Source organism: Nomascus leucogenys, chromosome 2 (genome assembly GCF_006542625.1).
Source record: "Nomascus leucogenys isolate Asia chromosome 2, Asia_NLE_v1, whole genome shotgun sequence".
In the NCBI taxonomy this organism is placed as follows: Eukaryota; Metazoa; Chordata; class Mammalia; order Primates; family Hylobatidae; genus Nomascus; species Nomascus leucogenys.
Window position 1 is genome coordinate 82,724,979 of NC_044382.1, and position 14,588 is coordinate 82,739,566.

At 48.7% G+C, this 14,588-nt stretch overlaps 1 protein-coding gene across 4 annotated transcripts in view; it reads right to left on the minus strand.

Annotated features, from left to right (window-relative positions):
- Positions 1–14,588, minus strand: part of OTOA (otoancorin) — a 102,737-nt gene that overhangs the window by 44,496 nt on the left and 43,653 nt on the right. For 3 of the 4 annotated variants that reach the window (XM_030823134.1, XM_030823135.1, XM_030823133.1), the window contains 3 exons: positions 11,240–11,363; positions 6,534–6,749; positions 1,643–1,810 (listed from right to left, as the gene is read on the minus strand). In XM_030823134.1, coding sequence (XP_030678994.1) covers positions 1,643–1,810; positions 6,534–6,749; positions 11,240–11,363 — 508 coding nt within the window. Of the gene's footprint in view, positions 1–1,642; positions 1,811–6,533; positions 6,750–11,239; positions 11,364–11,489; positions 11,565–14,588 lie in introns of those variants that run through there. The other variant, XM_030823137.1, reaches the window with a different exon arrangement.

Below are 14,588 nucleotides of genomic sequence, written 5' to 3' on the forward strand. Positions count from 1 at the left end.
GTGGAGAGTAGCATCATCCCCATCTCACAGTGAGGAAACAGAGACTTAAAGTGTGATGAGTTGAAAGTCAGTAAGTGAGATTCAAGCCCAAGTCTGTCTGATTCCAAAACCTGTGCTCCTTATTTCTTCATTTTAACTGTATGGGCTACTTGCTATCTGCAAGGTATTGGTGTTTTAGGCCAAACCCCTTAGGTTTTAGGGTTTTTTTCTTTTTTTTTTGAGATGGGAGTCTCCCTCTGTCACCAGGCTGGAGTTCAGTGGCACGATCTTGGCTCACTGCAATCTCCGCCTCCTGGGTTCAAGCAATTTCCCTGCCTCAGCCTCCCGAGTAGCTGGGACTACAGGAGTGCACCACCACACCCGGCTAATTTTTTGTATTTTTAGTAGAGACAGGGGTTTCACCACGTTGGCCAGGCTGGTCTCGATCTCCTAACCTTGTGATCCGCCCACCTTGGCCTCCCAAAGTGCTGGGATTACAGGCATGAGCCACCTCACCTGGCCAAGTTTTGGTTTCTTAACAGATTTTGCCATTGGACAGAACAGACCTGATAGAGCAAGATGTGAAAAGACTCCCTGACAAGTAAAAAAGGGGCCAGGCATGGTGGCTCACGCCTGTAATCCCAGCACTGTAGGAGGCTGAGGCGGGTGGATCACTTAAGCCCAGGAGTTTGAGACCAGCCTAGGCACCATGGCAAGACCCCATCTCTAGAAAAACAAAAATTAGTAAGCGGCACAGGTCTGTAGTCCCAGCTACTTGGGAGGCTGAGGTGGGAGGATCACTTGAGCCCCGGAGGTCGAGGCTGCAGCCAACCAAGATCATGCCACTGCATGCTGACTAGGGTAATAGAGGAAGACCCTATCTAAACAAACAAACAAAAAAGCAGAATACGGACATGGCTGTGGACCATGAAAAGGGCTTTCAGATGCACCCTAGAACTTTGGGATTTATTTTTAGATTTGAAAAACAAATTTTAGGCCAGGCACGGTGGCTCACACCTGTAATCCCAGCACTTTGGGAGGCCGAAGCAGAAGGATTATTTGAGGCCAGGAGTTGGAGACCAACCTGGGCAATATAGCAATACTCCATCTCTACAAAAAATTAATAAATTAGCCAGACATGGTGGCTTGAGGCCAGGAGTTCGAGACTAGCCTGGACAACATAGCAAGACCATGTTTCTGCAAAAAGTTAAAAAAATTAGCCAGGCATGGTGATGTATGCCTGTGGTCCCAGCTACTCAGGAGGTTGAGGCAGGAGGATTGCTTGATCCCAGGAGACTGTGGTGAGCTATGATCATACCACTGTACTCCAGCCTGGGCAACACAGAAAGACTGTCTCAAAAAAAAAAAAAAAAAAACTTGAACTTGAAGTGTTATAAGATCAGAAAACCTGATTTAAGAAAAGGCTTCCAGATTAGACTGTCTGGGAGAACAAAGGGGTCTGGGAAGAATGACAGCATGACCGAAGGGCTCTGTCTGGAAAGGAAGGAAGGTGTGCCACCAGGAGAAGGCAGAGCCACCCAGACACCAACGGCAGAGACAACCCCAGCCCGGGCTTCATGGCCCAAAGTCACAGCCCACTCACCAAACCCCAAAAACACACCCCCTGTGACATGTGGCTGAGCACCAGACATCTTCCTCTCACCTTGCTGAGGATACCTTGCTGCTGGGCAGGTGACAAGTCAGATACATACTGGGAGACGGCACTTCTCAGGACCTGCGAGAGGTCCTTGCGGTTCATGCTACAGAAGGCCTGGGTGCTGACCCCAGCCAGCAGCACACCCATCTGGCTGACATTGTAGAAAGACAGCACCTGGAAGAGGAGCGGCCACGCAGTCAGGCTCTGCTCCCGCCTTTCCCTCTCCAAAGTGCACTCAGCCCATCTATGTGCCAAGTATAGGGATGGGTGACACCTTAGGGGCACAGCAGTGAGCCAGACAGATGCTGCCTCCACAGGCCTTCCTTCCTTCTATCAAGAAAGAGAGTTGGCTGGGCATGGTGGCTCATGCCTGTAATCCCAGCACTTTGAGAGGCCAAGGCGGGTGGATAACCTGAGGTCAGGAGTTGGAGACCAGCCTGGCCAACATGGTGCAACCCCATCTCTACTAAAAATACAAAAACTAGCCAGGCGTGGTAGCAGGTTCCTGTAATCCCAGCTACTTGGGAGGCTGAGGCAGGAGAATTGCTTGAACCCAGGAGGCGGAGGTTGCAGTGAGCTGAGATTGTGCCATTGCACTCCAGACTGGGCAACAAGAGCAAAACTCTGTCTCAAAAAAAAGAAAGAAAGAAAGAAAGAGAGAGAGAAAGAAAGAAAGAAAGAAAGAAAGAAAGAAAGAAAGAAAGAAAGAAAGAAAGAAAGAAAGAGAGAAAGAGAGAGAGAGAGAGAGAAAGAAAGAAGGAAGGAAGGAAGGAAGGAAGGAAGGAAGGAAGGAAGGAAGGAAGGAAGGAAGGAAAGAAAGAGGGAAATTATACTTGGGTTTTTTTTCCTTCCTTTAGAGTGAAGATGCTAGATAGTTTTCCATATAATCAAGGACATGCTTTGGTTCTATGAAAAGACAGCTGAGTGGGCTCCTTTAGTTATTCTGTGTATAATGGGTGATCTCATGCTGTCTTCAAAGAAGGCAAGACCTTTTTACCTCTTGCCTTCTGAGTAAAAGTGGCCTCGCTCCTCAGTAGGAAGAGCTGGATATTAGGAAAGAGACAAACTACTTTGTCCTGGGCTGGGAGGGAACGAAACAGTCTCCCTCAACTCCCTAAAATCAAATTCAGAGAGGACTGTCAAGGTGGACCCATGGAGCCCCAATCAAGTCCAGAAACAAGGATTCGAAGCCTTCAACATAAAGTCACCATAAGGCTAGAAGAGACCAGATGAATGGGCTGGCCTGGTACCTGAGTCAGAAAGTGGGACTGGGTGGGCATTGGTCATGGTGCCATGATGGAACAATGAGCACAGGAGTTAAACAAGACGGCTCTGAGGCCAGGTGCCCTGGGTTCAGTCCCAGCTGTGTAACTTTCACGTGGCCTTTTCCAGTTCCCTTACACACTGGGTACCTCATATGAATGAACTGGAAAATGAAGACTATAGCACTACTGACTTCAGAGGATCGTTGGATTAAATGATTAACTCACTTAGAACACAGCCTGGCACATAGTAAGTGTTCAGTAAATGTTTGTCATTCCACATCCCCCCTCCCTTGGCCCCGTGATGAAGGAAGCAGGATAGGACCAGCCCTCGGAGCTGCAGCTGCCCTTCATCCCTCCCTCGCCCTCCCTACCGATATCCTGCTCCAGTTCCCACTTGGATTTACTTTGGGAAATGTGGTTAGAATATATCTGGCTCAGAACCATGACATACCAAACCTAGCATTAAAAACTTGAAGAAATTTCAAAAGACTTGGATGCCAAGAAGAAATCCCCTACTCCTGCTCTCTGGGAGGCCAAGGCGAGTAGATTGCTTGAGCCCAGGAGTTTGAGATCTGCCTGGGCAACATTGCAAAATCCCATCTCTACAAAAAAATACAAAAATCAGCCTGGCGTAGTGGCATGTGCCTGTGGTCCCAGCTACTCAGGAGGCTGAGGTGGGAAGATCACCTGAGCCTGGGGGGTCAAGGCTGAAGTGAGCCAAGATCAGATCACTGCACTCGAGCCTGGGCAACATAGTGAGACCCTGTCTCAAAAAACAAAAAAAGAAGAAGAAACCCCCCAGTTCCTGAGGCCGACTCCAGCACTGCCTTCTGGATGCATGGATTCTACTCTATAACTCTTAAACCCCTTTACCACCTGAATCAAAAGCTTTTGTTTTCATTTCCAACCTCAGTGATGCGATCTCGGCTCACTGCAAGCACTGCCTCCTAGGTTCATGCCATTCTCCTGCCTCAGCCTCCCGAGTAGCTGGGACTATAGGCACCCGCCACCACGCCCAGCTATTTTTTTTTTTTTTTTTAATTTTTAGTAGAGACAGGGTTTCACTGTGTTAGCCAGGATGGTCTTGATCTCCTGACCTTGTGATCCGCCTGTCTTGGCCTCCCAAAGTGCTGGGATTACAGGCGTGAGCCACCACGCCTGGCCTAGTGATTTTCTTCTTTGTGAGACACTGTGGTATTTTGCTTTAGAGCAAGAAAAATGGGGCCCCTTACATTTTCAACATCTTCACCTCTTCCCATATCCTCCTTCGAGCTGCACGGGAGGTACTAACACTGGAATTATGGTGCTAGGTTAGTAAACATGACCTTTAAGGAGTAGTCTCTCCTTTATTCTTTGGGATTTCTACTACTTTTTTTTTTTTTTTTTTTTTTTTTTTTTTTTTTTTAAGACAGAGTCTTGCTCTGTAGTCCAGCCCAGTCTAGAGAACAGTGGCACGATCTCAGCTCACTGCAACCTCCTCCACCTCCTGGGTTCAAGCAATTCTCCCACTTCGGCCTTCCAAGTAGCTGGAATTACAGGCGTGCACCATCATGCCCAGCTAATTTTTCTATTTTTAGTAGAGACAGGGTTTCACCATGTTGTCCAGGCTGGTCTCGAACTCCTAGTCTCAAGTGATCCATTCATCTTGGCCTCCCAAAGTGCTGGGATTACAGGCATAAGCCACCACGCCCAGCCTACTACCTTTTGTCAAAACAAAAATTGATGAGTTTTGTATAGTTGGTCAGACACAGTTAAAACTGAATTCACAGTTTAGCAATTATAATGGGTGCTTGTTAAACATCTGGTAGTAAATTATGTTTTTTCAAAGTAATTAAAATTAATATCCAGAAGCCAAAAATAAATAAATGTTTGTTATAATTATTTGATTGGAATGGGTCCTAATCCAATCCTTGTGAGCCAGTTTGCATCCTGGGAAGTGGCCGTGAGTGTGGACTAAATGAGAAGGACATCAAAGGCCAGGCATGGCGGCTCACGCCTGTAATCCCAGCACTTTGGGAGGCTGAGTCGGGCAGATTACAAGGTCAGGAGTTCGAGACCAGCCTGGCCAGCATGGTGAACCCTCGTCTCTACTAAAAATACAAAAATTATCTGGCCATGATGGTGGGTGCCTGTAATCCCAGCTACTCGGAAGGCTGAGGCAGGAGAATTGCTTGAACCCGGGAGGCGGAGGTTGCAGTGAGCTGAGACTGTGCCATTGCACTCCAGTGTGGGTGACAAGAGCAAGACTACGTCTCAAAAAAAAAAAAAAGATGACACCAAAATGCTTAGAACTCAAGTCTCTCAGATTTGGAGCCCTCTGGACTGGACCTAACCCAGGGATACGAACTGTCCCCAAAAGAATGTCCATTTTCCACCCCAGGAGCAGCTAGAACACAGATTAAGACTCCTGTCCCAACCAAAGAGGACTGTGTGCCTGACAGTTCCCTCTCTGCAGCCCAAGATTGGAATAAAATAGCATCATCCCTAATCCCAAAGTAATGGCAAAAAACGCAATTACTTTTTGCCTCAACCTAATAGCAGCTCAACAGCAGGCAGGAAAATCCTGGGATGAGTCCCACACGTTGATCCCACTCAGGGATGGCTAACGCCCCTTGAGCTCATACTCTGTGGTGTCACCTGGTGGTCTAGCTTCTTCATGTGTACCAACTCACATAATATTCGCAGCAATGCTAAAGGATAAGTGCTATTGATTTGTTGTTGTTGTTTAATTTTTTGAGACAGAGTCTTGCTCTGTCGCCCAGGCTGGAGTGCAGTGGCACAATCTCTGCTCACTGCAACCTCTGCCTCCCAGGTTCAAGCCATCCTCCTGCCTCAGCAGTAGGTAGCTGGGATTACAGACGTGCACCACCACACCCAGCTAATTTTTGTATTTTTAGTAGAGACGGGATTTCACCACGTTGATCAGGCTGGTCCCAAACTCCTGGCCTCAGGTGATCCTCCCACCTCAGCCTCCCAAAGTGCTGGGATTGCAGGTGTGAGCCACCTTGCCCAGCAGTAAGTGCTATTGTTGTCCACATTTTACAAATAGAGAAACTGAGGCAAAGTGAAAGTAAGCAAATTGCCTAGTGTCACACAGGTAGTAAATGGCAGAGCAAGGATTTGAACCCAGGCAGTCCTCCTCAGCATCATCTTGTTACTGATTGGTTGCCCCTGCTGTGTGTGTATAGCTGACTGTTATGGATTAAATATTTGTGTCTCCCAAGAATTCATATGTCAAAGTCCTAACCCTTAATGTGATGGTATGGGGAGGTGGGGCCTTTAAGAGGCCTTTAAGGGTTAGATGAGGTCATGAGATAATGAGGGTCAGGTGGGGCCCTGATCCAATGGGATTAGTTTCCTTGTAAGAGGAAACACCAGAGAGCTTGCTCTCATGTGGTCAGGTGAGCACACAGCAAGATGGCGGCCACCTACAGGCCAAGAGAAGAGGCCTCAGAATAAAACCTACCTTTCTGACACCTTGATGTTGGACTTCCCAGTCTCCGCAACTATGAGAAATAAATTTATGTTGTTTATGCCACTCAATCTACGGTATATTGTTATGGCAGCCTGGGAGGACTAATACATTTAGGTCATCTCAGGGAAATAAAGAAGAGTTTAAAACTCCAGCTGACCTTCTCATGGGCCAAGTATTTGGCAGACAAGATGATGGCCTGGCTCTTGGCCCAACCTGAGACCTGGTTGAGGGTGGAGATGGCTCCGTGCACAGCCTCAGGGGAGAGGGATTCCAGTTGGCTGTAGGTCAAACCTACAACCGCATCCGACAAGGAACCCAGGGTCTCATTGAGGGTCTGGTTCTCCATGGCAATATCCAGGAGTTCTGCTTTGAGCTGGAAGGAGAGCAAACTGGAATGAGTGTTGACAGGAAGCAGGGTGGTGACTCCCTCTGACCACATCCAGGGCTATTAGGACTCCACAGCACCCTCCCTTGACCCTGTCCCATCAAAGCTTCTGGGCCCAGAAATGAGGAAGGAAAGGGACTCCTGCCATGCCCAGACAGTGAGACATCACACGGAGGACACCTCCTCTGGCCTTGCCTTTCGTGTGCCAACAATTCCCTTTGTACTTCATTTAAATATTAATTTGTTATTAAATCAACCTTAATCCATGTCAGAAAGAAATGTTCCCTTTACAACTCCACCACACTCTTATAGCATCTATTGTCCTCTGGTGACCTTGAACTCTATATCCATATATATAGGCTGTTTTCCTTTCATGAAATAGCCAGGGGCCTTTTCACGATAATTTATAATCTGTGTAAAAATAACTTTTTTTTTTCTTAAGACAGAGTTTTGCTCTTGTCACCCAGACTGGAGTACAATAGCGCGGTCTCGGCTCACTGCAACACTGCAACCTCCACCTTCCAGGTTCAAGCGATTCTCCTGCATCAGTCTTCTGAGTAGCTGGGATTACAGGCACCCACCACCACACCAGGCTAATTTTTGTATTTTTAGTAGAGACGGGGTTTCACCATGTTGGCCAGGCTGGTCTCAAACTCCTGACCTCATGTGATCCGCCTGCCTCAGCCTCCCAAAGTGCTGGGATTACAGGCATGAGCCACCACACCTGGCCAAAAATAACTCTTCACAGTACAAGAAAGTAAAAGTCTCCTGAACATCCTACCTCATAAAAATAACCATGATTAGCAATTGGGTGTATATGCTTCCAAGATTTCTTATACCTTTATAAATATAGAGACACTACGTAGTTTTTACAGAGTTGTAATATGAACAGAAGCACAATTTGCTCTTCTATATTTCTCCTTAAAATTATCTCTTGCACCTGTTTGCACGTTTCTATGATCATTTTAATAATTATTTTATTGCAATATGCCTGCCTAATGATAGTAAAGTGTGCATTACAACTGCTTTCAGTAAGGAATGTGATAAAGTCACCTACTATGCAATGAGCTCTGTAACAAAAAACAAGAATGGTTCATATTTTAACGCCTGAATTTACGTAATAACGTAGTCATTTCAGACAGGTGCGCAAAACGGGTTTCTGGCAATATTGAAATAGCCACTGGGGGGCAGCAGAGTTAAGTAGAAGAAACAACTGTCACAGCGCCTGGGTTCTCTAAGTTCAGCAACTGCCTTCCCTAGAAATCAGTTTTCACATCTGTAAAACGAAGGGGTGGACTACAGTGGCAGCTCTCAAAGTGTGGAGCACACCCCGCGGCATCTGCAACACCTGGGAACTTGTTGGAAATGCAGATTGCCAGGCTGCTCCCGGACCTCCTGAATCAGAGACTGGGTAGGGCTCCGAAATCCGGGGATCCCCAGCCCCCGGGTCACAGATGGGGACCACCGGGACCCTGGCGTGTTAGGAACCAGCCACAGCAGGAGGTGAGCAGCAGGCCAGTGAGCATTACTGCCTGAGCTCTGGCCTCCTGTCAGATCAGAGGCGGCATTAGATCCTCATAAGAGCAAACCCTATTGTGAACTGTGCATGCAAGGGACCTAGTCTGTGCACTCCTTATGAGAATCTAATGCCTGATGATCTGTCACTGTCTCTCATCACCCCCAGATGGGACCATCTAGTTGCAGGAAAACAAACTCAGAGCTCCCACTGATTCCACATTATGGTGAGTTGTATAGTTATTTCATTATATATTACAATGTAATAATAGAAATAAAGTGCACAGACTGGGCGTGGTGGCTCACGCCTGTAGTCCCAGTACTTTAAGAGGCCATGGCAGGCGGATCACGAGGTCAAGAGAATGAGATCATTCTGGCCACATGGTGAAACCCCATCTCTACAACAAATACAAAAAATAGCTGGGCGTGGTGGTGTGCACCTGTAGTCCCAGTTACTCGGGAGGCTGAGGCAGAGAATTGCTTGAACCTGGGAGGCAGAGGTTGCAGTGAGCCAAGATCGTGCTACTGTACTCCAGCCTGGCAACAGAGTGAGACTCCATCAAGAAAGGAGAGGAGAGAGGAAGGGGAAGGGGATGGGGGAGGGGAGGGAAGGGGGAGGGGGAGGGGGAGGGAAGGGGGAGGGAGGGAGGGAGGGAAGGAGGAAAGAAAGAAAAAGAGAGAGCGAGAAAGAGAAAAGAAGAGAAAGAAAGAAAGAAAGAGAGAGAGAGAGAGGGAAGGAAGGAAAAGCACAATAAATGTAATGCACTTGAATCATCCTGAAACAATCCCCCGGCCCCAGTTCATGGAAAAAATTGTCTTCCATAAAACCGGTCCCTGGTGCCAAAAAATTGTCTTCCGCAAAACTGGACCACTGCCACAAGCTGTATTTTAACAGGCCCTCCCTGTGATTTAGATGCACTCTCCAGTTTGAGAACGACTGAGCTAGATGATCCCAAAGGGCTCCCTCATATCTAATTGTATGCCTTGGTCAGGGTTGCCACATGTTGAGACCCCTGGGCCTTAAAATACATTTATCTTCTTATTTTTGCTTGAGCTTGCTTGGGAGGGATTCTTTTCCTTGGAAACAAAAATATGCATTCACAGGCCAGGCTCAGTGGCTCACGCCTGTAATCCCAGCACTTTGGGAGGCCAAGGCAGGTGGATCACTTGAGGCCAGGAGTTCAAAACCAGCCTGGTCAACATGGTGAAACCCCATCTCTACTAAAAATACAAAAAATCAGCCAGGCATGGTGGCATGCACCACCTCTGGAGGCTGAGGCAAGGCAAAGGTTGCAATGAGCTGAGATTGTGCCACTTGAACCCGGAAGGCGGAGGTTGCAGTGAGCTGAGATTATGCCACTGCATTCCAGCCTGGGTGACAGAATGAAACTCAAAAAAATAAGTCTCAAAAAAAAAATGCACTGACCAAAACAGATGACCACACTCTCAAATGTCAAATGTGTCTGGGGACTTTATGATGATGTGTGGAAAACTGCTGTGAAATTATTGATGACTTTATCAAAATTTCATTTAATATTATTTTCATGTCATCTTTTCGATTTTAAGCAAATTGAAAAGGGCCACAAAAAGTGGAATGGAAGGGGGTAGAATTGAGACTTGACTAGAAGGAAGAAGAGGGAGATGGAGAGGAAGGAAAATGAGAGAGAGGGTGTTTGCTCATCTGGTCTTGGGAACTCATAACCACCCTGCAAGTCAGTGTTCTCAATCCTGGCCTCATTGAAATCACCTGAGAAGCATTAAAGTCAGGCCATACCTCAGGCCACACCCCAGAACAATAACATGAGATTCTCTGGGGGTGGCACCTGGCAGGGATGTTATTAATCTAGAGGCGGGTTTGAGAACCACTGCTTTATCTCCTGCCGCTCCAGGCATGCTCACCAGAGCAGCGGTTCCAGAATCACCCGGAAGCTTGTTGGAAGTGCAGCATCAGCTGGGCACAATGGCTCACACCTGTAATCCCAACACTTTGGGAGGCCAAGGGAAGAAGGAGGAAGAAGAGGAAGATGGGAGTCCTGCGCCTCAACCAAGAGCTCCTGAATCAGAATCTGCATTTAAGATCCCCAGGTGATCTGTATGCATATTTAAGTTCGAGGTAGCTGTCTCTTTCTTTTCTTTTCTTTTTTCTTTTCTTCTCTTTGTTTAGATAGGGTCTTGCTCTGTCATCCAGCTGGAGTGCAAAGTCACTATCATAGCTCACTGCAGGCTGGCACTCCTGGGCTCAAGCCATCCTCCTACCTCAGCCTCCCAAGTAGCTGGCACTATAGGCACATGGCTTTTTTTTTTTTCTTTTGAGACAGAGTCTCACTCTGTCACCCAGGCTGGAGTGCAGTGGCACGATCTCAGCTCGCCACAACCTCTGCCTCCCAGGCTCAAGCAATTCTCCTGCCTTAGCCTCCTGAGTAGCTGGGATTACAGGCGCATGCCACCACGCCTGGCTAATTTTTGTATTTTTAGTAGAGACAGGGTTTCACCATGTTGGCCATGCTGGTCTCAAACTGACCTCAGGTGATCTGCCCACCTTGGCCTCCCAAAGTGCTGGGATTACAGGTGTGAACCACCGTGCCCAGCCATTTTTTTGTATGTTTTGCAGAGACAAAGGTCTCATGATGTTGACCAGGCTGGTATCAAACTCCTGGCCTCAAATGATCCTCCCACCTTGGCCTCCCAAAGTGTTGGGATTACAGGCATGAGCCACCGCGCCTGGCTGAGACAGCTGTTCTGATTAAATTTTGATCTCCCCAGGGTCTGTTCCTTTGCTATTTTCTGTCTGGGCTTCAATGTTACACTTACCTCAGTATTTGAGATGCCATCTGCTGTGACTGGACTTAAATCCCAACTAGTGCTGTGTGTTTCCTCTCAAAGGCTAAGCTAGGCTGTTCTCCCCATTTCTCTGGCTAGTGAAACTGAGGCAGAGGCCTCAGGGCCTTGCACCCCAGCTGTACCTTCTGGACGCCAGCCTGGAAGCCCCTCAGGTGGCTGCACTTGATCATCTGGTGAAGCAGGACTTGAGCCACAGTGGCATCCAGCAATTCCAGGTCATTGTAGAAACAAACCAGCAGCCCCAGCCTGTGTGAGAAGAGGAGGGATGGTGGTGGAGGTGTAACCACAGAACCGGCCCATTCTGGTTCAATTTTGTGTAATGGTGAGTTGTTTTTCAGTTGCCACGGACTCCCAGGTTGAAGGTCACATAACCTGAACATCCTCAGATGAACCAAATGTGCAACCACAGGTGGAACCTAAGTGCTCAGACAGGACCGAGGAATGGGGGCTGAATTATGAAGTGGACACCACATGGCATGGTCCATGATCCAATCAGATTGAGCCCTGGCATCACCTCATGGCATGATCCAATCAGATCACACCTCCCAGCATCACCTCATAGCAAGACTCAATCAGATCAAGTCTCGTTACCCTCTGCCTGTAAAACCTGCCCCAGTCCCCAGCTCAGAGACACAGATTTGAGCACTGCCTTCTGTCTCCTTGGCAGTTGATTCACAGTAAACATTTCTCTCTACAAAAACCTGGTGCTTCAGTGTTTGGTTTTCCATTGTGCATGGGCAAACAGACCCAGTTTGGTTCCATAACAGAGGGCTGAGAGCTGGCAGACACAACGACACCCCCTCCCCAGTCCAATCCAATGGGGTCCTGATTATATTAATAGCAGCTACCACTTATCAGGTCTTGCGCTCAGCCGTTTACCTGCATTATCTCATCACAGCAACCCTACAAGGCAGGTGCTCTCATTAGCCCCATTTCACAGATGGGGAAACTGAGATTTGATTTGTCCAAGGCAAGTCGGTGGAGCTGGGACTTAAATGTAGATCCATCCACCTATGCCATCTCTCCACCTGAGATGAATAAAGGGAATAAGGAAAGAAAGGTGCCAGTAGCCACAGAAAACTCCCCATTTTCCACATTACAATCACTAAATTCTAGAGCTGATCTCACCGTGAGGGATTCTCTGAGGCAGAGATCTGTTTCTGGGATGCCTTCTGGTACCCACCCAGATGATGCAAAGATTTCAGAAGGAAAACAAAAAAGACTGGAAGAAAACTGTTAGGTGACGCAAGGCGCCAAAAGATGGCGCTGGTTCCGGGTTCTTCTTCACCCAGCACTACGTCGGCCCGCCAAATGAGACCCAATAAAAGAAGGCACCTCCTACTCCTCCCTTCAGGCCCGCCCCCCATCCAATCATCAGTGCCCATATAGCCCTGGGGGCTATAAATTACTCCACCCAACAGCTCTCTCTCTCTCTCTCTCTACCCTGCGCGACCTGACCTCAACCTCTCCAATAAAGATCTCTTGGCCGTACTTGGTGTGGTTTGAGTTTGCCGGCATCCCTTTCATTTGGTGCCGTGACTCGGATCGGGACTCCCCACTTTTAGTGGGATCCCGATCTCTTCTTAGACTCAACCCAAACCCCCGACCAGCCTTCACCCATTCTCCTGTTCACCAAGCTGTTCGCCCAACACTGGCCTCGTCTCTGTAAGTCTTCCCCTCCGGGGTCTACCTCTCTAGGCAGGCAAGAGACCCCACGAAGCGCTTCGCCTCAAGCCCCTAAGGCCACGGTAGACCCCAAATAGCAAAACTGGCCCACATATCCCCTAGACAACCAAAGCAAATGGCCCACTTATGGGTCTCTCGATCCTAACATTCTCCAGGATCTCTACAATTATTGCCAGCGAACAGGAAAATGGTTAGAGATCCCATATATCCACGGCTTCTTTCTCCTACGGGACAAACCCAACCTTTGCCTCCCTTGCAAGCCACAACAACTTATCGCTGCTCTCAAGCTACCAACCTCTCCTTCCGCTCCCAACTTTGATCCGGCCGACGACCCCCCCCACCATACCACCACCCTCCACCTCATCTTCCGGTCGCCGCTCAACCTGTAGCTGCCCAACCCCCCCACGCCCCGACCCCTCTTCCGGTACCTCCCCCCACCCATTGCCTTCACCCTCAACCTCTTCCTCCCCATCTTTTAGCCCTCCCACTACCTGTTCCAGGTCACACCTTCCCGTCCTTGCCCCCCTCAGGGAGGTTGCGGGGGCAGAGGGCATTGTCCGTGTCCATGTTCCTTTCTCTATGGCCGATTTGTCTCAAATTGAAAAACGCTTAGGCTCTAATACCTCTAACTCCGCCTCCTACATCAAAGAGTTTCAATATCTCCTACAAGCTTATAGTCTCACTTTCCACAATATCTACATGATCCTCTCTAGCACCCTTCTCCCTGAAGAGTGCCGACGGGTCTGGGAGCAGGCCCGCACCTATGCAGATGAGGTCCATCAGACAACCCCCGCCATACCACTAGGTGCACAGGCAGTCCCCGAACGAGAGCCTAATTGGGACTATAACACCCCAAACGGCATTGCCACCAGAGACCAGTTCGCCACCTGCCTAATAACTGGACTGCGCAAGGCAGCCCAAAAGGCTGTTAATTTTGAAAAACTCCATGAAATAGTACAAGAAAAACATGGAAACCCATCTGCCTTCCTTGACTGCCTTACACGGGTGCTCCAACAATACACCAACGTAGACCCAGAGGCCCCGATGGCAGGTAGCTCCTCATGTCTCATTTTTTTGCACAGAGCTTTCCTGACATCAGGGCCAAACTTAAAAAGTTAGACAGAGGCCCCTTTACTCCACAGACCGAGATCTTAGCAATGGCATTCAAGGTTTATCACAACCGAGATGAGAAGGCCAGGAGGCAAAAGTACCAAATGTTGGCCCAAGCTCTCCAAGCCTTTCCTTGGTCTGCCACAGGGTCACACGGCCGTAAATCACCCTCCGCCCTCCGCCCACCCTCAACGTCAGCCACCTGGGCCCTGTTTTAAATGCGGTAAGGAAAGACATTGGGTCTGAGAGTGCCCAAATCCCAGGCCCCCCAGCCAGCCCTGTCCAAAATGCCACCAGCCTGGCCATTGGGCCGTGGATTGCCCTGGTCCCCAAAGGGGGGCCGGGTCCACCCTCAGCCCAAACCCTGATCTTCTAGGACTGGCCATTGAAGACTGATGGGGCCTTGGGACTCCTTTCCTGACTCAGATCATCACTTCACAGGAGCCCAGGGTCTCTCTAATGGTGGATGGGCGTCCCATCATCTTCCTCCTTGATACCGGGGCTACTTTCTCGGTCTTGCGAGAGTTTTGGGGTGCCACTTCCCTTTTTGGATCTCCTATAGTCGGGGTTGGAGGTCAAACCATTCGCCCCAGAGCCACTCCTCCCTTATCTTGCTCCCTCTCAGGCCACATTTTTTCTCACAGTTTCCTTGTCGTGCCTCAATGCCCCCTCCCT